At 47.2% G+C, this 20,789-nt stretch overlaps 8 protein-coding genes across 8 annotated transcripts; 1 reads left to right on the forward strand and 7 right to left on the reverse strand.

Annotated features, from left to right (window-relative positions):
* Nucleotides 1-74: 74 nt before the first annotated feature.
* On the reverse strand, nt 75-1,393 carry SERLADRAFT_448869 (uncharacterized protein; the record flags this gene model as incomplete). Its single annotated transcript, XM_007318039.1, has 2 exons — nt 75-729; nt 1,014-1,393. The coding sequence occupies 2 exons, from the start codon at nt 1,370-1,372 to the stop codon at nt 570-572; spliced, it is 519 nt and encodes a 172-aa protein (XP_007318101.1).
* Nucleotides 1,394-2,786: 1,393 nt separating this feature from the next.
* SERLADRAFT_466863 (uncharacterized protein) lies at nt 2,787-3,038 on the reverse strand (the record flags this gene model as incomplete). Its single annotated transcript, XM_007318040.1, has 2 exons — nt 2,787-2,925; nt 2,952-3,038. The coding sequence occupies 2 exons, from the start codon at nt 3,036-3,038 to the stop codon at nt 2,818-2,820; spliced, it is 195 nt and encodes a 64-aa protein (XP_007318102.1).
* An 838-nt stretch (nt 3,039-3,876) lies between these two features.
* On the reverse strand, nt 3,877-5,386 carry SERLADRAFT_388739 (uncharacterized protein; the record flags this gene model as incomplete). Its single annotated transcript, XM_007318041.1, has 5 exons — nt 3,877-4,259; nt 4,401-4,513; nt 4,666-4,742; nt 4,898-4,971; nt 5,100-5,386. The coding sequence occupies 5 exons, from the start codon at nt 5,183-5,185 to the stop codon at nt 4,130-4,132; spliced, it is 480 nt and encodes a 159-aa protein (XP_007318103.1).
* Nucleotides 5,387-6,582: 1,196 nt separating this feature from the next.
* On the reverse strand, nt 6,583-9,679 carry SERLADRAFT_466873 (uncharacterized protein; the record flags this gene model as incomplete). The annotated part of the gene is made up of 9 exons (XM_007318042.1): nt 6,583-7,737; nt 7,788-7,800; nt 7,885-8,366; nt 8,430-8,522; nt 8,575-8,715; nt 8,775-9,108; nt 9,171-9,215; nt 9,266-9,309; nt 9,502-9,679. The coding sequence occupies 9 exons, from the start codon at nt 9,624-9,626 to the stop codon at nt 7,161-7,163; spliced, it is 1,854 nt and encodes a 617-aa protein (XP_007318104.1).
* A 90-nt stretch (nt 9,680-9,769) lies between these two features.
* SERLADRAFT_388749 (uncharacterized protein) lies at nt 9,770-11,448 on the reverse strand (the record flags this gene model as incomplete). Its single annotated transcript, XM_007318043.1, has 11 exons — nt 9,770-10,009; nt 10,072-10,116; nt 10,179-10,241; nt 10,297-10,328; nt 10,384-10,429; nt 10,488-10,502; nt 10,555-10,629; nt 10,682-10,771; nt 10,835-11,002; nt 11,057-11,165; nt 11,214-11,448. 11 exons carry the CDS (start codon nt 11,334-11,336, stop codon nt 9,978-9,980), a joined length of 798 nt encoding a protein of 265 aa, XP_007318105.1.
* A 946-nt stretch (nt 11,449-12,394) lies between these two features.
* Nucleotides 12,395-14,038, reverse strand: SERLADRAFT_466878 (uncharacterized protein; the record flags this gene model as incomplete). The annotated part of the gene is made up of 4 exons (XM_007318044.1): nt 12,395-12,943; nt 13,001-13,636; nt 13,701-13,843; nt 13,957-14,038. The coding sequence occupies 3 exons, from the start codon at nt 13,834-13,836 to the stop codon at nt 12,828-12,830; spliced, it is 888 nt and encodes a 295-aa protein (XP_007318106.1).
* Nucleotides 14,039-16,072: 2,034 nt separating this feature from the next.
* On the forward strand, nt 16,073-17,948 carry SERLADRAFT_415326 (uncharacterized protein; the record flags this gene model as incomplete). The annotated part of the gene is made up of 2 exons (XM_007318045.1): nt 16,073-16,293; nt 16,349-17,948. The coding sequence occupies 2 exons, from the start codon at nt 16,216-16,218 to the stop codon at nt 17,657-17,659; spliced, it is 1,389 nt and encodes a 462-aa protein (XP_007318107.1).
* Nucleotides 17,949-18,197: 249 nt separating this feature from the next.
* SERLADRAFT_448876 (uncharacterized protein) lies at nt 18,198-20,629 on the reverse strand (the record flags this gene model as incomplete). The annotated part of the gene is made up of 6 exons (XM_007318046.1): nt 18,198-18,711; nt 18,768-18,974; nt 19,003-19,331; nt 19,364-19,791; nt 19,821-19,929; nt 20,548-20,629. 6 exons carry the CDS (start codon nt 20,627-20,629, stop codon nt 18,292-18,294), a joined length of 1,575 nt encoding a protein of 524 aa, XP_007318108.1.
* Between the last annotated feature and the right edge of the window lie 160 nt (nt 20,630-20,789).

Genomic DNA, 20,789 nt, shown 5'->3' on the forward strand with positions numbered 1-20,789 from the left:
ATTCCTCGTGTGATACCAAGTGCGAGTGATCGCGTCGTGCTCACTATCATCATCCACTTTCTCAACGCACACAAAGCTGTAGGAAACCTATCCCATTAACTTCTAGTAAGACAACATAGGACATGTTGGCATTTGCATGATGCAAGGACATACTGTAAAACGTGACGACATAGCAATTTAAAAGACAAAAACGACAGCACAGGACACTGTGAATCGGCACAACCGAAAAAGTGACCCAATCACAAAAGAAGGATAAGAACAAGGTACGGATGATGTCAGCTCAAATATAACAATGGAAAAGTGAGCACCAAATAAGACGAAGGTATAAAATGTAAATGTACGAAAAAATGAAAAAGGTATGGGAGTGACGAAATAAAGGGAGGAAGAAAGAAAAAAGTGCGACGAGTTATGAGATAATGCTAAATACAGATATATTTCACAGCCAGCCCAGACAATGGGACAGCCAATACACCGGCCGCCCACGCCCCAGCACCCTCGTGGATGAAATGATAACATTTTTTTTCTCTAAAAAAACACACGAGGTTACCTGACAGGCCCTGCCTGTAAGCTCACCGCTTTCGGCTAGCCTTAACCGTGACCTTCGGACCGTCGACGTTCACGTTCGCAGGAGTGCTGCAAGGAGGTGTCGAGGCTGACGCCTTTCGCTTACGCATCCCACGTCTCGATTCGAGAGGGTACTCGCACTTTAGGTGACGCCTAGCGCACTGACTAGAAAGGAAAGAAAAACCCTAGGTCAGCCCTGAATTTTCTCGAGTAGCGGTTGAAAGACGTGAGAGGGAAGATGATCGATATCGATGATATGATAGAGCGCAAACATCCGGGATAAATCCCACCTCGAAGGGCCACATGACCCCCTCATAGGCGGACAGATCCCGAACTACGCTATATAAGGAATGACGAGAGGCAGGGTTGGATAAAATCGTCGTCGTCGACCCTCCTTACCCCGCTTCCCTATCATAGGAATGGTGCGATGACAGCTGAATGAAACTTACTTGCAGGTTTTGTCCTTGCTTCCCGGTACAGGCGGGCCGCATGCGATTTTACGCCCTCTGCAGAAAAGGCAAGCGAGTGCTGGTTTTTTCTCTAGGAGCCGCTTACTTGAGGGCAGAGGGCTTAACCTCATCGTGGCAGCAAAACGGGGCGATGGCGAGCGCGTACGACGTGGAGAGCCCCCTCGGCGCCGATGTGCAGCAGAGTGGCTATGACCGGTATGCGAGTGACCATGATGGGGATCCGACTCCTCGGTGAGCGAGATGGAACGTGCGGGCACTGGCTCAGCGTATGATTGGCTCGGCACTGTCAGTGGCTGAGGTGGCTGAGTGGGGACATATTCAGGCCCCCATGAGGCCATCGGGCGACTATCATTCTCGGTCTTTAGGGGGAGCTGGTGAGGTGGTGGATAAGGCAGATGGTCCATAGGTGGATGATCTTCGTATGCATATGACGCTGGCAGGGACTGTGACTGAGCCGCGTAATCGGCAAGAGATTGCTGTGAAGGCACGATGAGGTGAGGTGGTACCTCGACCTCTTCGTGCTCAATCTTCATGTTGAATGGCGGTGTGAGTGAGGGTGTGTGCGATAGCTGGGGAGACGAATAGGGGAGTTCGTGCTGAGATGCAGACGTCAGTATGGTGTGTGCAGAACAGAAGGAGGGGGGGCACTTACCGCGACTGGGACTGGCTGACCATAGTCTGCCGAACCAGCGGGGTCATGCCCGCTGCTTCTCTGCTTTGCCCACTCGTAGTGAAGGTGCATATCAGAGGCAGCGGTAGAGTCGTAGGATACCTGTGTGGGAGCGGTGGCATCGAGGACATCGCCTTGATGATAGTGGTGCGCAGATGGAATAGACGCCGGGAGGTCCATGCAGTGAGATAAGGTATACGAGACGGACGAAGTCGGGTACGAGTTGGGATAGCACGAATCCATATTGTCATCCTGAGGGAATGTTGTATTTCTGTCGCATATAGCCCATTCGCCGTACGAGTCCGGGTCGTTGCTATATGGAATAAAGACAGGCTGGCCGTACATGCGGAAAAACTTGAGCTCCTCCTCGTCCAAGTTGTCAAAGAACGTCTCGGACTGAATTTCCTCGAAAGTATACCCGCGCTTTGGCTTGAGCTGGAGACGGTCAGACAAAGGACAGCGGCGATTGTGGATACACACCTGGACGCCATAGTCTATGGGCTCCTCGTTGTAGGTCTGAGAGGCATAGGCCATCATCTCGTGGTGTGTTCTGGAGAAGGAGGTGCCTGAGCAGTCGAATGCGGACATGTCGTCGTCGTCGTGGTCGTCGTGGTGGTGTCTGTACTGGTGGGCGTTCCACTGGGAGGACGACGGGTGATTCATTGTGGCGGAGGCAGAAGAGGGCGCGGAAGCAAAGGAGGAAGCGGAAGCAAAAGTGGATGAGCACGTCGAGGGAAAAGGAAAAGATGGAAGTGGGTTTATAAGAGAAAGACAGGCACTTGTATGTTCTGTGTAAAAATAACAAGGTGTGCCCTGTAAATACGCGCTAGGCTGAGTCAGGGCTCAGAGAGTATAGTATGGCCCTTTGTAATGGGTCATGAGTGCATTCGAGACATTTCCGGTAAAGAGCCATTCTGCCGTCACCTGGACCTACACTTATCCCTTCCTCACCCGTGGCTGCCATTCTCTTTTCGTTTCAAGAACAAGACTAGAAACTAGCATTCTGGGCTTATTATCTCGCATGCTTTACCAATACAGCCTTCCCTTTTCCATATCAACCTCCAATCAATGAAATCATTCAGCACCGTCCGCATGGCTGGGCCCATTCAAGTCTTATTGATCGCACAGCTCCAATTCGCTGCACTCTTTCTCAACAGCTCCTAGGGTGCTAGTCTCTTTCCACCTTACCCGCCGCTGCACCCGCTTCCAACGAAGCACCTCCTCCGCACCTCTGAAATTTTCAACACCCTGAAGCTTGGCGAATTCGAAGAATCCCAGATCACCAAGATCATGTGTGCTTGCAACCACTTTTCATCCTGGCGAGCACAACGCATTCGTCACATCAGCCGAATTTCACCAGCAAATCGGGGGTCTCTCCGGATAAGCCCAGCGACTGATGGATGCGTTTCTGAATGGACTAGAGTCGGTCTCTGTCTACGAACATTGGCGCTCAGCAAAGAAGATAACAATCTCAGATTGACGAGATAACGTCTTCCCCACACACACCGCCTTCACCAAACTGGTGCTTTCGTCACCAAGTCTTCCGTGGAATGGATGTCTCTTCCTGTCCCATTTCATGATCCTCTTGACGCCACACACATATCTCGCTTACTATTACCCTCCTCGATGACACCCTTGCCACATAATGAATCATCCCTCCTCCTCCCCCCACACCTTACAGTGGGAATATTCATCCCCCAGTGTAGTAACTGCGGACCGTCATCGGTCTATTACAAAATATGATTCTCTCAATTGCTGCCGGCACTAGAAAGAAGTTGCGCAAAAGCACCCATCTGGAGATACGTTATCATGGACCTTTTAGAACTTGCGTGCCTTTTAGGCGAAAAAATCGCAGAACGCCTGATCTGGCAGCCTCGTGAAATGATGGAACGTCGCTGTGCCCAAAAGCTGAGGTAAGGGCGTCAACAATCACAGCGGTCCTTCTCCCAGCGCATGTTAGGTGGGTTGTGTCTTCATGATGGGCGATCTCTGGTCCAAGTGTCCTACGAAACCTGAGCCTGAATCGATCAGTTCTATCGACGCAGAATCAACGCATCAATGACGCGGAGCTGAGACGAGAACTGAACTGTTTTCATCGTCGTCGTCCTCACGTATGCTTACAATATGACAACAGCTATAGTCGTGGGAGACGTTTTACACACGCCAGTGAAGTTTGAGGGGCTTTTGAATAGTCAAAATGATATACACATGGACCCATAGTTCTGGTTACAACGTGCACAAACTAGTTTCTGAGGATACGACCTGGGATAAGTAAAGAATATCAAAACTCAAAACCCAACCCTTCAATATCTATAAACGACGACTTATGTAACAATTCTTGCAGAAAGTCCGCGGTGTACGTCTCAGTGCCGCGAGTGTTGCTCCGCCAACTAGCAAGAATACTGTCCTGTCGCATGTGATGTTGTCATGAGACAGACTCCTGCGCTAGAGGGAATGCAACAGGCTCCAACGTCCGTGCCGCTTCTCCGTAGGTGAGCACACCGACATAGGGCATCACGTTATATTTGAGAGAGTAGTGAGCGGGGGGCACTTGTCTGAAACAAGGTATCCATCAGTCAATAATGAAAATAAAGCCAGCGAGATATTCTCTCCGCTGGATCGGGGTGAAATACGAGAACAGGGGGCCGAGATAACCGCACATATTGAGTAGCAATAAAATAAGGGACACGACTTACTTGAACGTCGATGACAGTTCACGGAACATGTATTTATTCTTGCCTACGACATTGAGAACAGCATCTTCTTTGCGTCTTACGATGCGATCCCAGACGACGACATCATTCTTGACCTATAAGCAAAGGAAAATGGAAGAAAACGAGTAAGCATAGAGTCGCAAAACTATCAATGAAATAAGAATTCGGGAACGTCGGGCGCAATACACCGGAGGCCGGGATCTGCTGACGAGCAATTAAGGAGTAGAAGAATTGAGGATTGACTTACTCCTTTTGCGTTGGTATATTCTGCCTCGAGGTAGAGAAAAAGTTGCTTGGTGTTCCAGTTGAATAAAGGCGTCAAATCTGCATAGCAAAATCGGGATAGTCGGTGGTAAGTCGCGCAGGGATGGGGATGCAGGGTCAAGCATACGATTATTTTACGCCAATGAATAGACAAAAGTTCAAACTACACGTCAGTAAGGGCGCCCGACGTGTTCGCGATAAACTCTAGCACGTGCCTGCGCTAACGTTGAAGTTCACAAAGGCAAACTCCTGTTGCTTGTTAGGATATCGTCTAGCTTTTGCTGGGTACCTGTGAACGCGCAAGAAGAGGTAAGACATATTCTTGGATTGAATAGAAAATGTGATTAGAGTAATCGGTACTCCACATATTTCGAAAACCAGCCGAGGGAACCAAGTGCGAGAGAAAGGACGACTTACACTTTCACCGATGCAATGGCGAGGTCGCCTTTCGGATCGGCGGTGAATACGAACGTCGAGAGGGCGATCGCTGCCAGTAAAGCCATTATGCAGGAAGAAAATAACGCTGAAAGGCCATTGACGCGAGAGTAGATACTATGCATGGAGACAAGTAGAATCCGGACGTAGATTAAGGTGTAATAAAAGGTTCCTTGAATATGGTATTATCCAGCCAATTATCTGCCAGCCTCGTATTCGATTTCTTCTGATTTTGCTGTTTGTTGTCGTGGAAGATGACGAGGAACGGTGACACGACACTCGCTCACGTGCGGTGCTGTACTACGCTTTCCATTTTGGGAATTGTGGCTGGAGCTAGACCCGGTGATGCCGGTCCCAGGAAAACAAAATCTTTCAATTACTATTACTAGCTCCAATGACAGTCTTCAATTCGAATGTCGTTACTATACGGCAAAAATATCCTTCTACTCGAAGAGGACGATGCCTTGTACATATAGCGTTCGCCAGCACCCTGTCAAGTTGAACGGTGATCAGGACCTCATGATGACCATGCCAACGATTTTTCTATCACAGAAGATCTGCACCGCATTATGTTTTATATCTCGTCAACCAAGGTGGGTCCCTAGTACCCCGCTAGTCAACTGCTGATCATTTTTTAGATGCTCCCCGTTTCTTGGTACGGTGCTTGCCAGGATACTGACGGAACCATAAAACTTCCACTTCCTTGGCAAGATAGCTACGCGTGTGTGGTTCAGGCCTGGCTACGTGTCCTTCGCACTCTCAGAATAAGTGACATACGCTAACGTTGTGCTGCTCCTTTTGGACACGGCGCTGGTACTATGGTTGCGGGCTATCGGTACCTGCTCTCAGCTCTCCGTTGCACGCTTCTCATTTTTGGCAGTTCAGCGCTCACCTGGCTCCACACCTCGCCGACACGTCGAGAATGAAGAGTATTCCTAAATTTTTATCTATCACGGTCAGAATTATACCAGATTAAATTTATCATTGTACTATCTAATCCTGTCATTTTTTCTTTTTCTACAGATCTCACGGTCGATTCATCCCGGATAATCAGTTCAACGACGACGGACACGCCTCAACTTCACGCTCAATCTAAGCTACAATGTTGCATTCACGCCTCTTTGCCTATCATTACCGCTATGAGTATTCCTTTCTTCGAGTTCCAGAAACTTTGAAAGATCTTCGATTGGCAGAACTGCTGCCTCAGACGCTCCAAGTCCTGCAAGCTCTCAGCTCTACCTTCGAATTCTAAACCTTATTACCACTGGGAGGAAGCATGGCCGCTTGCTCAACTATAAGCCGGAACACCAAATGTAGTCTGGCCAACCTTCTCCCAGCACATGTAGCTAACTGGGGTGATGGTGGGTCGACCTATCAATGACAGGAAGTGCGGCCTGAGCGCGATGAATATGTCACCGAGAGCTCGTGGATGGCCCAACACCCAGACTTCTTCATAAAAGCGGAACATGTCTATCTCATATTCGCATCCACAATGAGTGGATTTCAAAAAGTTGAAGATTCATCGTTCTGGTTTGGTCTTATTCTGCTGCGGTGCTCTGTTTTTACGAGCCATCATGAATGTGGGTAACCAGACTTCCGGATCTATCGATAGTGCTAAGTTTGGACAAAGCATATTGTATCTGCCCTTAATATCCAGCGATGCGGTCGTATCTAACGTGCTGTCTGTTACACCCCCTTTGTTGTCCGCTTTATCTCTCTTGAGGCCTTTGTTCCTTGTGCTATGCGTCAATTCTGCTTATCACCGATACACCCAAAACGGCTTTGATACAGCGTTAACGTTTCCCTTCTAACGCACATATCGAGCGTTTTCAGCTTAGTCTTAATGAGGTTGCAGCAACGTTGACGTGCTGGAAACGCGACACAAAGTATCATCGATACAGCATTCATAGGAACTGTCCACATGTGATTAACGTGCAATATATCCAAAGTTAGCGTAGGCATCAAGAAATCGCGTATCAAATACTGTATGAAATTCCATCCAATAGGCAAGGTTCCATTAAACCCCAGTCACGGAAAGGGTCATCACTCGTGTTGGCCGGAAGGGATCCAGACGATGTCGTCGTCTTTGTCCCCCACATCACTATCCTCGTTAGGGGTCCCTTCTTCTTCCCCTTCGCTGCTCAAAGCAGCCCAATCGCCCTCGATATGCTCTTGCAATGAGGCAATCTTAGCCCCTTTGCGTCGCAAGAAAGCAGTCACCTCTTTCGCACTCCTCCACCCCTCTGGTGTCTCTGAGCCATCAGTGGCATCTGTCCACCCATATATCTTGGCTAAGTGGAGGGATGCTTTAACACGCTTGGTATCGGGAGTGGATTCCAGCTGACTCAAAAAGCTCAATAGTGCTTTGACGGCTTCTCCACGAGCCCTGAGTACATGCTTCATAATTCTCCTCGACGAGGGGCGGCGCCTGGGGCGAACCTTAGCCGGAGGCTCTTGATCCGGGGAGGGCGCGGTGATGCTCTTCTTTTTATCGATCCAAGGATTTTCAGGAGGTATCTGTGGGGTTGTGTATTGTGATAGGGCATTCACAGGCATTTCCCATCGCTTCGGTGCCCAGACTCCAACCAGAACTTGCCACGCAGCGGCCACACGTTTCAAGCTTTGCAGAAGGTCAGTACATTTTTATTGTTACCAAAATGTGATACGTACTGTTGGTAATTATCTTGATAGCGCAATCGATGTACCACATGTAATATAACAAAAAAAATTAGGGAACTGTAGAGCTGAAATGATGGAATATACTGACCGTTGATAAGCTTGTTGTGGTAGAATGCAAACAACCAGACAGTTGCCGCAGAAATCAGAGCGCCGGTGCTCGTATACCAAAAGAGAGCCCATAACAACCAGAATGCAGCTGGGTAGATCATTAAGAGAAATAGGAGCCCAAACACGACCTTATTTTGTGCTTGAGTTTCTTCCTCATCTTCGACTAGTCGAGCACCAAGCCGCCCCATAATGTAAACAGGAGTGTGCACTATGAAAGGAAACAGAAAAAAGGGTAGGCGGATCACGATAGCGAGCGTATCGCGGACTAGAATGGAGAGCGTGAGAAGTCGGCTTGGAATGGGAGTAGGATTGTGCGGATCAAGCGTCCTCGGAAGAGGTAGTGAAGACAGCACCGAATTTGTCAAGTTCATAGATTGAAGGAGGGAATAATATTCCAAGAGTCGGTTCCTCACTGAAATGAAATTTGGTGTAACATCTGTCGTCGCAAATAAATCTACCAAACTGGAGGCAATAGGGTAATACACATGTCAGCGGAACCCAAAAGAAAAAAAATGTCTCACGTACGTTTGCGAGATTGGGACAAAGTCATCCAAATTGATAGACCTATCGTCTTGCCAGAGGAGATCTCTAGCCATTCGAGCGGCGTATAACGTGTCCCTGCCATTCAAGATTTTACAATTGCAACTGATTTGATGATGGCAGGCCTCACCAGTCAGGAGCGTTTATTGTGGCTTCCACCAATTCTGATTCAATGGCGCTAGTGAGGCGTTTCACCGCCGCGCGAGGAGCACCCTCTATATCAGAGAGGAATTGTTCTTTGTAAAGATCCATCGTGATGGGCTGACCAAATCTACATTTGGATAGGGAATGTAATGAGTTACATTGGACGACTAGGAATGATTTGCTTACTCCATGATGACATCGCTTCTATACTTGGATTTGTTAGTGTAGACGATTGAAGCCGGGACAATAACAATAGGGGCTTGCGGCGATCCTGAAATACCATTCTCTTGAATCCACTTTGTATATTCTAGTGCGGCCCAGGCAGCACCGTCCTTCACTTGCATAATGCGAGGCTCTGTATAGCTTGTGCCTTCTGGGAACAGTGCGACAGCGTAACCTTTTCCAAGAGCATCAAAAGTCCCCTTGAACAATATTTGTCGGTCTTTGCTCTTCCTATCAACGGGAATATTGCCTGAGCTGTAAAGAATGTACTTCAAGACCGGGTTTGCAAATAGGGTAGCTGAAAATAGAAAAGTATATGATTTAAAAAATGCAAAAACAGATATACCCTGGAATATGCACCTTTGCTCCAGTAGTGGAGAATGCGCCTATGTGGAAACGCCGATGCTAAAGAAAACAATGAGTGCGGGCATGGTTGTTACTCAGAATAATCTTACAAAGAATAGCAGGATCCAGCATCATGTTATGATGCGTCGCTGTACTGGAAGAAGCTCAAGGTAAACGAGTGATAATGATGAAGTCAAGTACGTGGAGACATGATAAGTCCGACCACGGTTCGCAATTTCACTGAAACACCTTTACACGTAACAGCGATATGAGCAAGACAAAGTCTCTGACTCTAAGACCCAAATCGCGAAAGAAAAGTGAAAAGAAAGGAGAGATTGAGACCCACACTATGATAGGACCCTCCACAGGAACGTTTTCTCCACCTATTACATGCACCTCCGTAAAGAAAGACCATACTGCCCAGCCAGCAAGGCGACGTATGACTCTGTGCAACACCTTCACGTCCGACATCGATACGAGAGATCTTCAAGAAATTGAGGAATGTTACTAGTACAAATTCCAGTATGGTTGACTGTTGTTGGCGGCTAAATGAAAAAGGCCCTGCATACTGGTGCTTAAAATCACGTGACCCTTTTACTTGGGGACCCCAAGAAACATAAATCTGTCGTCTTGTGGATTGGAAGCACTTCACTACGATACGAAAAAGTGATCAAAGCAATACGGTAGCGAAAATGATGTATTATGAAGTCGCATCCTAGAACAATAAAACAAAACTGCCCTTCGACTTTCAGTGAGACCCCTCAGAGTTCAATTTGTGGTCGTGATCGTGATCGTCACTCGGAATGGGTGATAACAAAAAGTCTACAGACAGACTGTTGGATCCAGTGATATGGCTACGAAAGGGTAAAATATCAAGCTCAACTATAGCGTTCTTTCAGATTAGTCGAAGTGTTACCTTGACCGAAATAAACCATATGAGGAATGTTAATTCCGGTGGTTGCTGGCCGGAAAATTGGTTATGAAGGCAATGGAAAAGGGGTATCAAAGGAATTTTAGACTCACGGACAGACGCACTTCCATCTGGATCTTCTCCCCCTGAGCATTGTTTGACATTTTTTGGAGATGCTATATGATTACCGAGATTAATTGATAGTATTAGATGCACTTGTGTTGCACATACGTGGTTCTATAAATTGCCAGTATTCGGTGGCACTAGAAGAAATACATCAGAGAGCGAAAGCCATGTTTAAGGGTAATCGATAATCACTGGTGGACATAACCTAGTTGTGGGGAAAGCATGGTAGGGACGCCGTCTGAAATGATATCATATGTGAATATGCGCATTGTATACTCTGTGAACACAACTCTGACCAAAAGTATGCACGGCTAAATCGAAAACCGATTGGAAAAATTAAAGGAGAGGCAACAACAGGCACACCTCGAAAAATATTGGAAGGAGAGAGTATATGTTCTACTAAAGTAGCAAAAGCTCCATTGCCTGTTCTAGGTTGGCCTGAAATAGCTTCATCAACGAGTGCATGATCAGCAGAGTGTGTAGCCATTACCAAAAGTGAACAGTTTGACATGAGCGTTGGGAAAGTTAGACTTCATTGATATAGCCCCTATGGAAGCCAACGAGCCGCCCAATGAGTGGCCTATGCTCCCGCGTGATGTAAGCAGACCCTTCATAGAACTTTACTGCGTCGGTTGGAACATACCTGTAGATATCAGAGAGTAGGCGGGGTGGGCATTGAATTGAACTTTAACTGTATTTAACACCGTGGACGCTACCGAATTGAAGGCAAAGAGAAAACCACTGTGAACTCGAGCATCATCTGCTTGAGAAAGACCGGGAATATTTAGGGGTGACATGAGAATCTGGCTATCTGGAATTATAGGGATGGTTAAACAGTACTTCAAGCATCTATTATATGGCATACCGAGAAGAACATGAGATATATTTTGGCTACCTCTGAAAGCAACAATAATCTCTTTTCTCTTATCGTCCCGAACCACAAAACCTTGTGTGCTAGTTAGGACATCGGTGAACTTTGAAATTTGAGTTTAGATGACAGTGATTCAAAGGGGTTGGCACACCTGCAGCACCAGCGTGTTACCCATCGGCCTTGGACAGAGGATCTGATAGGCGCCCGAGGAATACTTCGTGTATCGAACAAGATCATCGTACACGGATTGCGATATGCCCGGCGGATTGGCCATTTATTTCGGACAAAGGAAGTCCAACGGTGAAAATATGTCAAAGGGGTTTGATCAGCTCCGTATACAGAGGGCGAAGTTGAAGCACTCGAAAGTTTACGCGTTTACGACTCGGACCTGCAACCCATTTGAAAACGAAAGGTCACCGGATATGTATGGAAGTATTGGCTAGTAAGCCGAACTTAAACAAGCGCTTCGGAAGACCCCTAGTACGTGAACAATGCTGTTTACCACAAATTCGAATCAGTATGAATATGAATTATTTGATGAACCTCTGTGTTCAGACCTAAGAAGAAAGGAACAGGTGTTCTTATAATTAGGAACAACGAAACAAGGCGATCAAAACTGAGGACATTCTATTACTCACGTTTCTGATAGGCCTATCAGACCGAGCAAATATCAGTAGTAACGTTAACGTAAGTAACACAACTGACAGTGCGCAGCGTTAAGGTTAAGTCAGAGTCGAGGTTCCAACCTATAGCCACGAGAAATAGTAAATACCAGGAACCAGTATGCCAAGGTGCCATGGTAGCTCGGGCGACATACGATGAGATATAGTAAAGCAATGATAACCTGATGGCCTTTACTGTACATTCAATTCAACCGAGCATCTGAAAACATCTTTGGGAAGAAACCCATCTAAATCAATCATGACACACGACACTCCCTATAGCGAACGCAGGAGGGATGCGAGTACTACTGGCGCTGCACAAGTCTTCTGGAACAAGCAGGTCACTTCGAGGGCGATACGAAGGGGCGACTTGCTTGAAAAGAGTCAACGGTGTCTCTGCTAGTCCCGCCAGTCAGAAGCCTCCCTAAAATACACAAATTCACCCCTTGAAATCAGCTTATGACCGCGGAGCATTAATCTCCACGACATGGATGAATAGATTTCGACCGGCCATCAGAAATACTTCCAGAGAGGAAGGTCTATAAACGTTGCTCGGAGAAGCAGCATTCGGCGGAGCGGCGATACGCAAACAGAGGGTTATTAAATGCCGAAAGACCAGCATGCATTTGTCGCTATGAATGATGTAACTGACAGGTCTAGGGTGAAAAGACTAAAAAGAGTCTGAACACATTCTGCGGTGTGGAAGGTATAATAAGGTACTAACTTGAACGTCATGCATACGTTAGGAGACTCGACAACGCGTACATGACGGCAATGCACTGGAAGCTACAGTCGGAGCGATGTTTGGTTCCATTAGCCTACAAGGAAAACTGATTAGCCTTGAGTATACAAAGTGTATTGGCAGTCTGAGTAAGGGTTCTTTATTTATTGGCCGCAGTAGTTATGGACTGCATTATCTTAAGTATGCATTGTCTCAAAGAGTGCTTATCCTCAGAATATGGTAGCAAAATGCTCCCCTGTCTCCCGTGCATAGCTGCTAAAAATCTGATAGCCATGGTGTCATATTGCGCATGTCAAGGGAAGCGATAGACAAAATGAAGGCATTAAGAAGTGACGGCTTAGCATGACATGACATCCATAGTTTAATCCCAACCACTTGGAGCGGCGGCCTCTGCCCCCCATCCACCAGCAGCGCCCGACGGTTCTGCAGACCAGTCGGTAGTACCAGGAGCAGCGTCAGCAGACCAGTCGAGTGCTCCTGTATTACAGTTTACCATAAGTGATTATTTTCCCATAATACTAAAAATATACATACCGCCATCTTGAGCGACCAAAGCAGGGTTAATAGAACCAGCCTGAGGAGCCGAAGTAACATCCCACTCGGACAATCCAGGAGCCTCAGGTTCTGCTGCAGCAAGCTTAGCTTGTGCCTCTTCTTGCTGCTGTCTCTCGACTTCATCAGGGTCACGGTAGAAGAACATATCCACCATGACGTTCCAGCCATCGGGAGTGCGGGGGATGGTGCCACGGAGGCGGAGAACCTCACGCGCCAACAACCACCAGATCAAACCAATCGAATGGCGGGTCTTGTTGTTTGTGGGGATTGCAACATCGACGAATTTAAGAGGAGCATCTGTGTCACACAAAGCGATAACTGGAATGTTGACGTAAGAAGCTTCTCGTATGGCCTGGTGGTCAACACGGGGATCGGTGACAATGATGAGACGAGGCTCTTTGAAGGAACGGGTGATGTAATTGGTGAAGCTACCGGGAGTGAAACGGCCAGCGATAGCTTGAGCACCAGTGTTTGCAGCGAACTTCAAGACTGCACGGTGGCCGTAAGGGCGTGCGGAGATTACACAAATGTCGTTAGGGTTTTCGACAGCAGCGATGATACGAGCGGCGAGGACAAGCTTCTCCCAGGTCTTTCCAATGTTGAGGATGTGGATACCTGCCACGATGGACAAGTCAAGACTTCCGTATTAGTTAACTGCTTAGTGTTTGAGGTCACTAACCATCCACCCTCCGTTTCCAGACGTAAGGCTCCATCTGCTTGTCGCAGTTTTTTGTGCCAATGTGGCATTGAGCAGCCAGCAAAAGCTGGATTTCCTCATCGGTAGCGCTGAGGATAGAAGGAAGTTTTGACGACATGTTGGATCTGTAAAAAGGTAGTCAGCATCCAAGGCCTCATGATGACATCCATTTCAACAAGACGATCAAAAATTGTCGTTCTTTCCGCAGAAACACAGTATAGACATCAGCAAGACATACCGTTGGCGTGTTTTGAGCTCTGCGTCGACTTGCAACGACGTTCGCAGACTTTTCCGGGATCTTTCACTCCTTCTGTTAGTTCAGAGTTCTCGGGAGGCCACATTGTCCACAGTCCGCTCGGCAGGTTCCGTCGCCTTCCCACGGCCCATGTAGAGAAGTAATTTGCTTTCAGCAGGTCACCCTTGGCTTTGTACTTGTACTGCGATATCCAGTACTGGCGTGCTAGTCACGACCACACAGTACTTCATTGTTTTCCGCCATTGATCTGGCTTTTCCTGAGTTCCGGGCTATGACTCATATTCATAGGAATATCTTGGTATTTCCTAATATCAAAGTTCAACGAATAGATGCAGTGTTGTATACAGTCTCAGGGCCACGACAACTCGTCAAATCAGATATTCTCAGCTTGAATTATCTCTGTATGCATGTTACCCCTGGTGTTTGAAAGCTGGCGCTCCGAAAATCTTATGGTTTTCGTTGGAGTTATCTTTACTTCCAGTTTAGAGGCCTATTCTTCCAGGACGACCTTCAAGAGTACTGTCGCTCACTTTTATGGTCGACCATTCGAACTATTATACCACGGCGGATGTCTCTAATGCGTATATGTCTTGTCGTGGCCTTTGAATTATCAGGCACATGTCTTTCCTTACTAATTTGCTCCGTCCAGTTTATCATTGTCCTCTCATCTGGCTTGTGAAAGTTTCTAATCGATGTTCTGAATTTATACACAGATGACCGCGAGAGTTCTGGCAGCAGAAACAGTTAGCTCATCCGACAGATTGATGTAGGTCATGTATGTCTTTCGTATACTGGTTGCTAATCATGACACGGTCACTTACCCTTCCCAAATACACTTTCTGACTTAGAAAACCCAGAATTTCGGTGCGGAATAGCCAACCTGTATTATGGTTATCAAGAGGCAGGCAGGCTATTTCAGCATTTCAGACCATGTGAAACCACTGTCACTATTTGAGGCTGCGCTCGCCGACTGTCAGTGCGAAATATTGTAAGTAGTATTTCATATCTTGGTCTTTCCCTAAATCTGCGAAACTGGTCATTACGGTCCTGCCATAACTCTTCAAGGTCTCATCGTTCTCAACATAAATCTCAGTCTTCAAAAAACCATCCATGTACTCACACTCTGGCGGCTAGGATTGCCGGTTTTCTAGTCTCCGCTTAAAAACGCGTTGACTGCAATTGACGCGTATTCACGTGATTCGTTAGCATCTTGTCTGTTTACCACCATCTTGTCCCGTCATGGACGCGATACTACCTCCCTCAGAGCTTCCTCTCAAATTCCGCAGGAAAAGCTCCTCCGCTTCAAGTACAGGATCACACTTGGAATTTCGTTTTAAATACGCCGAATATCGTGATTCGACACCCCCGTTTTCACCATTTCCGTCTTCCTCCCCATTTGACACACCCTGCTCATCCTCTTCCCCACCTTTTTTCCCGAAGGATTTGGCAGACGATGCGCGCACAAGAAGCACAATAACGGATGACTTTGACACTTGTGAAGATGATGTAGCTCCCTCTTGGAGGTATCGCCGTCAGCACGTGTGTAATCCAAAATCACCGCAGATGCAAGAACCAAGCCCTCTGCTGTTTAACAAGCATGGTCTTTACTTGCCCAGTGATGATGAACCGTCGATGTCCGCAAGCTTTAGCGCCGGCACTCTTTCGGATCATTCGCGGCGGAGCCAGCTATTTTCCTCTGACCGTAATTCCGAGAGTGCAGATGAAGGAGAATACGGATTTGAAACCTTGGATACACGAATCCGAAGGACTTATTTTGCTGTTTCTGAGGAACGGGGACGTTGGCAGAGCAGTCCTATTCCTATGCGCACACATATTCGTGAAACGTTTCCCCCACATCCCATTCGCCGTCATTCGAATCATGGTGCGACGTCTTTTGAACATAACAATCCGTTAGAATGTGCGGCTGGACAATCTTGTTCAGAATTTTCAGAAAAAGTGGAAGCCAGTGACACAAATATGCTGCCTTTTTCGTCTCCAATATCATCCCCCCCTCCAAATTATGCTTCGAGTCCTGGCCCTACTTGTGATCAACATAGGCTACAAGTGATAGAATGTGTCAGTGGTGGAACCGCTACGCCCACCACGGATTTTATTCACAATGCCGAAATCAAGAAATTTGGAGTGGCTAGTACGTTGATTGCACCACAGGACGAACACGATGACGGAAGCGTGTTCCGGTTTTCGTCCCCTTTACCTCCTTCATCACTTCCGGCGTCTCCCATGTCTATCGGGCCGTCTGGCGAGGATAGTCCCAGAGTAGATCCCATGATACTAAATGAAGGTGATTCAGCGGTTAGTGTGAGTGGCAAGAGTCTCATTATCTTGTATGTTCTGGATTCTCATCAACTCATAGTTCGAAACCCTATGTTCATGCGAAAGTAATACTTCGAAAAGCGCAGATGGCACTCCCTTATATGTGTCACGTGATTCGCCCTTTAACACTGATCAAACAACTGATAATCCATCGCCATCTACTATGACCTCTGAACGCCAACCCTCACTCCCTCCGATTATATCACCTCAGTTCAAGGAAGAGGTCACTACAGCCCAAGGCGGCCCACAACTTTCGGTACCTCGGCTTTCACCACCTCAGCTTTCACTTACCAGTCAGGTAAACATACCTAGTGGCTCGAAGTTATCTTCGCAGCATGTGTTTTCCAAAGCTCCCCTTGCAAACAAAAAAAATGAACCACATCCTGGTCAGGATCGGGAGAAAGTAGACTCATTAGCCCTGGGGTTAGATTTTGATGTTGGAGCAACGGCCAATGTAATGTCGGTCTTACCCTCTCGGACAGAGACGCCGACGGGGATATCGCTATCAACGCAACCGCCTCTGGCGAATAACGAGGGGATGGACGCCTCTACACACGTTCCCAAAGGAAGAAAGAAAAGCAAGCACAGAGTGAAACGCGAAGACCATGAAGCAAGTCTCGCCGATAGCCAAGAAGGGTGTTCTCGTAAAAGGCGTAAAGTTGAAAAGGGCGAAGCTCCTGACCCTAGTCCTGTGCCTGCATGTAAGAATCGTGGCAGCAACGGAAGTAAGAAGTCAGATCGAACTGGACGAAGAGCAGGAACCTCGAGGTCGCGGTCGCGCATTAGATCAGACAAAGCAAGTGGGGATGAAGCTTCTCGAATATGCGATGCTCCTTCATCCTCGTTGCCTCTATCCTCGGAGGAACTTCCCCCACGTCCTGGTTCGCCTTCGTTAGATCCACATATTGTTTCCCCACCATCAACAGAGCCGAATGCACAGGCACGTGTCGAGTTAACTGGAATGCTCGTTGAATGTTTAGGAACATCTCGAGCGTCGTCAATGGCCCCTTCCGCTTTATACACCACGCTCATCCGTAGTCATCCTGCTCTTAAAACAGTAGAGCGAACTAAGCGGGAGTGGATCACACTGATCTCATCGGTTTTGGAAGAAGTAGGTGAGCGTTGCGGAATGTTCGGGCGGGTGGAGAGTAGTGGGAAGGACGAGAAGGATAGGCCACTAGAGGCAAGGTGGTTCTATGTCCCAGAGAAGGATGAGGATCAGGAGAGAGCTGTAGTGATCACTTCACTGATGCCCCGTCCCGCAAAGAGAAGTGAAACCAAGAAGTACAAACAATACTATTATCGCCCACTGGACAAGATATCGAGATGGGATCCAGAAGATGCCATATGACGATGCTCTCGCATGAGCTTGAGGCCAGCTAATGCACAACACACTCCTCCTTCGCTTTACTGTGCACACAGAAGATTTCTAGCTGGGGCTTTTTACTTTCTTGTACTCCAGCTTATTATGTGCCATTTCAGTTTCGACTACCTTTATTTGCTTTACGTTGGCTGTTAGTCTTCGACAGTATTCGTTTTCGTTGCCTTTTGGGGTTTCAAAATTTTCAACACTTGTTATTTTCTCGTGCAATGATACATTTCATGCCGATTTGGACTGAATACATCCCCGTTTACAATTTAAATGTATAATCAGATAAGAGTCTTGTTCCAAAGGGAACCATAGCCTTCCATGGACAAACCCGTTCGAAGAAAGACAGTCGAACTACCAAAATATCCCGTCTCCTACCCACCCTCTATTTCGAGATAGGAGGGATTTATCCTAGTGGTTTGATGAAATAAAAAATAAATTACATGACATGACTGGAACATCTACAAGGGGAGCGTGTAAGATATATTATCAACCTTGCAGATGGGCCGAAACAGATAGTTCAAGTACAGTACCTGCACTACTGTTTGTAACATACATTTCTAAGATTAAGATTTGTATAAAATTCAGTAATTACAACCCATTGCCATTGAGTGTCATTTATGAGAATCAAGGACGAGACTGATCAACCCGACCAATCCAAGTGCACTTCCTGACGTTACCACCAGCGCTACCGTCCACATTATCCGCACTTGGTCAAGCTCCCGTGGAAGATACTCCATAATTACATCTGCCTTATTCCCTAGGCCCAGCTTGGCGGATTCACAGTAGCATTCGTTATAGAGAGTGCTGAGCTGAAATAAACATACAACAATTATCCATATAGTGTTGCGTGTTGCAATCATTTTCCCAAGCCGATATTGAATTTCTGATGTGGTTCTAGCAGCATGTGCGGCGCGAGCAGGTCGACTTGTAAATGATTTATCGTAAGAGTTGGAATAATGCGAAAGGACGCTAGACACAATTAGCATCATCCACACGATATTGGATAATGCGCCGGATAGACATCCTAGAGCCTAAACAACATTCAGTAAGAACTGCTGGGCATCTACAAATTGATACTAATACTGACTTTCGGTGGCGAGTACCAGGCATTGAGCGCAGCCACTCCGATTGTTCCCCATTGCAATGCAGACGCCATTAAAGAAGCGAACAACATGCGAGTAAAGATACCAGAGGGCCAATGGCTACGATAAGCAGGTTGTCGCGGCCTGCGATAGGCGTCTACCGCATCTCGGTCCCCTGAACGATGATCAGGGTGTATACCACCATTTTCACTCTCATGCCATTTCCGCAGAAGGACTGACAGGCCGCCGAGCCCATGCGTATTCCGAAGCCAATAGAAACGTAGCAAAAATCTCCTCTACAGCTTTTGCCCATGGCAGTGCTCTTGCATAATTGAATATCGGTGGACTTCGGCCTTCATCAGAGGAGTCAAGCTTTTCATCCCCGTGGACAGCTATGGATATAGCCCTTTCATTTGATAGGAAAGAATGACGTACAGCCCCTTGGTGGCTTGCAACGTACGACATGGCGCTTGCACGATCGAGTACACTTTTTAAGCGGCCAAAATCGCATTTTGGAGACAACTGCAGCCATCCGACGACTACGGCCGGTAGCCACAGCCAGGCTGAATCTACAACTTAACTTGTCCATTAATCCACATACTAGTGCTTGAGTTGTCCGCCAGGGAATCGACAAAAGTAAGAATATAGGCCACGATGACCCATATGATGGATGTAGCTGCAGAAATTGACCAGGTGTGGGTGTATTTGAGAAAGTCGGCGAGATCATACCACCAGGCATCGTTCTGTGGTAGCACGACAAGAGAAGAGAGTAATGATTTTTGGGTCGCCACTCTTAGGGGTGCTTGATGCAAAAAAGTAAGAACGCGAACAGCATAGACGGTGTTCGGGTAAGCCAGAGCCTCAAAACGACGAGCGATCCAGCGATTATCGAGGACTGTTAAGATCAAGGTGTATCCCGCGAGCATGGTTGACCCAATGGTCAGGAAAACAGAAGTGAAGTTGTCCAAACGGTGTCTCGCGCCAAACGGCAGCTGTGAAATGAGAGAGAGATAGGGAAGTAACCACATGCTGAACTGCTGCGAAAAAAAAAAAAAGACCGCGAGAATGATGGTGGTTCACCTTCGCAAGCTGACACGCAAAGGTCGTAGGTGATCGCAGTTGCGTAGGAGATATTCACCGGATTGCACTTGAAGTCAAGTCCGCCGACTTGTGAGGAGTTACGCTTTAGCTCAGCTAAGCAGGTAGTATAAGTTCACGGCATGTGCATGGGAAGCCACATTGCTAATATAGCATAGATTTCTAGCAAACTAATCAGCATACTGCCAGAACGAGAAAAACGAACGGACCGAGGAACCTCTGTGGTTGGCGACACATGAAATAAAGCGAACGTGTGCACGTTGAGTTCCAGTTCACCGAGCGAGATAATTTGTTTAGTGTATTATATGTTATTCCTTTTCAAACAATAAGACATGTTTCCAGTGAAATGTCTTTCCGTAAGTAGATAGGAAATGTACCCCAGAGGCTCGCCCGGCGGAGAGGTGTGTAGAAGCAGCGAAAGCCCGGAATAATTGCAGTCGTACTTATGAAGCGACCGGAGCCTCTGTCACTCTTGACCAATAACACGAGGCATAGATGAGAAAGTTGACAGCAATTCAGGGACCCGATGATTGATTTTTGAGACTATCAGATTAGCTGCCCGGTGATTACTCAACAGCATTGTCTTTCAACGGGCTCAAAATGAAGATTGTGACGACATTTGAATCTCACCAACACCGAAGGTCACCGTGATAAGAAGATCCGTAATATAAATTTAAAAAAGAGTACTTTTTTTTGACCTGATGAGCGTGAAGACCATCCCGCACAACGCCGCTGTCACGATCACGAAGAGTTGGACTGTCTTGGACATGGAGCAGATCTCGGGCGGCCGAGGATTCACAGCATGAGTTGTGTTGTCATGAGCAAGAGGTGTCTACTCGGTACCGATCCTGTTGTAGCTTTACCGAGCGACGCGCAAGTGCGAGTTAGCCTATCTCGGTGGTTTGCAGAAGACCGGCTAGCCTGAGTTT

The sequence above is a fragment of the Serpula lacrymans genome, assembly GCF_000218685.1.
Source record: "Serpula lacrymans var. lacrymans S7.9 unplaced genomic scaffold SERLAscaffold_6, whole genome shotgun sequence".
Classification (NCBI taxonomy): domain Eukaryota; kingdom Fungi; phylum Basidiomycota; class Agaricomycetes; order Boletales; family Serpulaceae; genus Serpula; species Serpula lacrymans.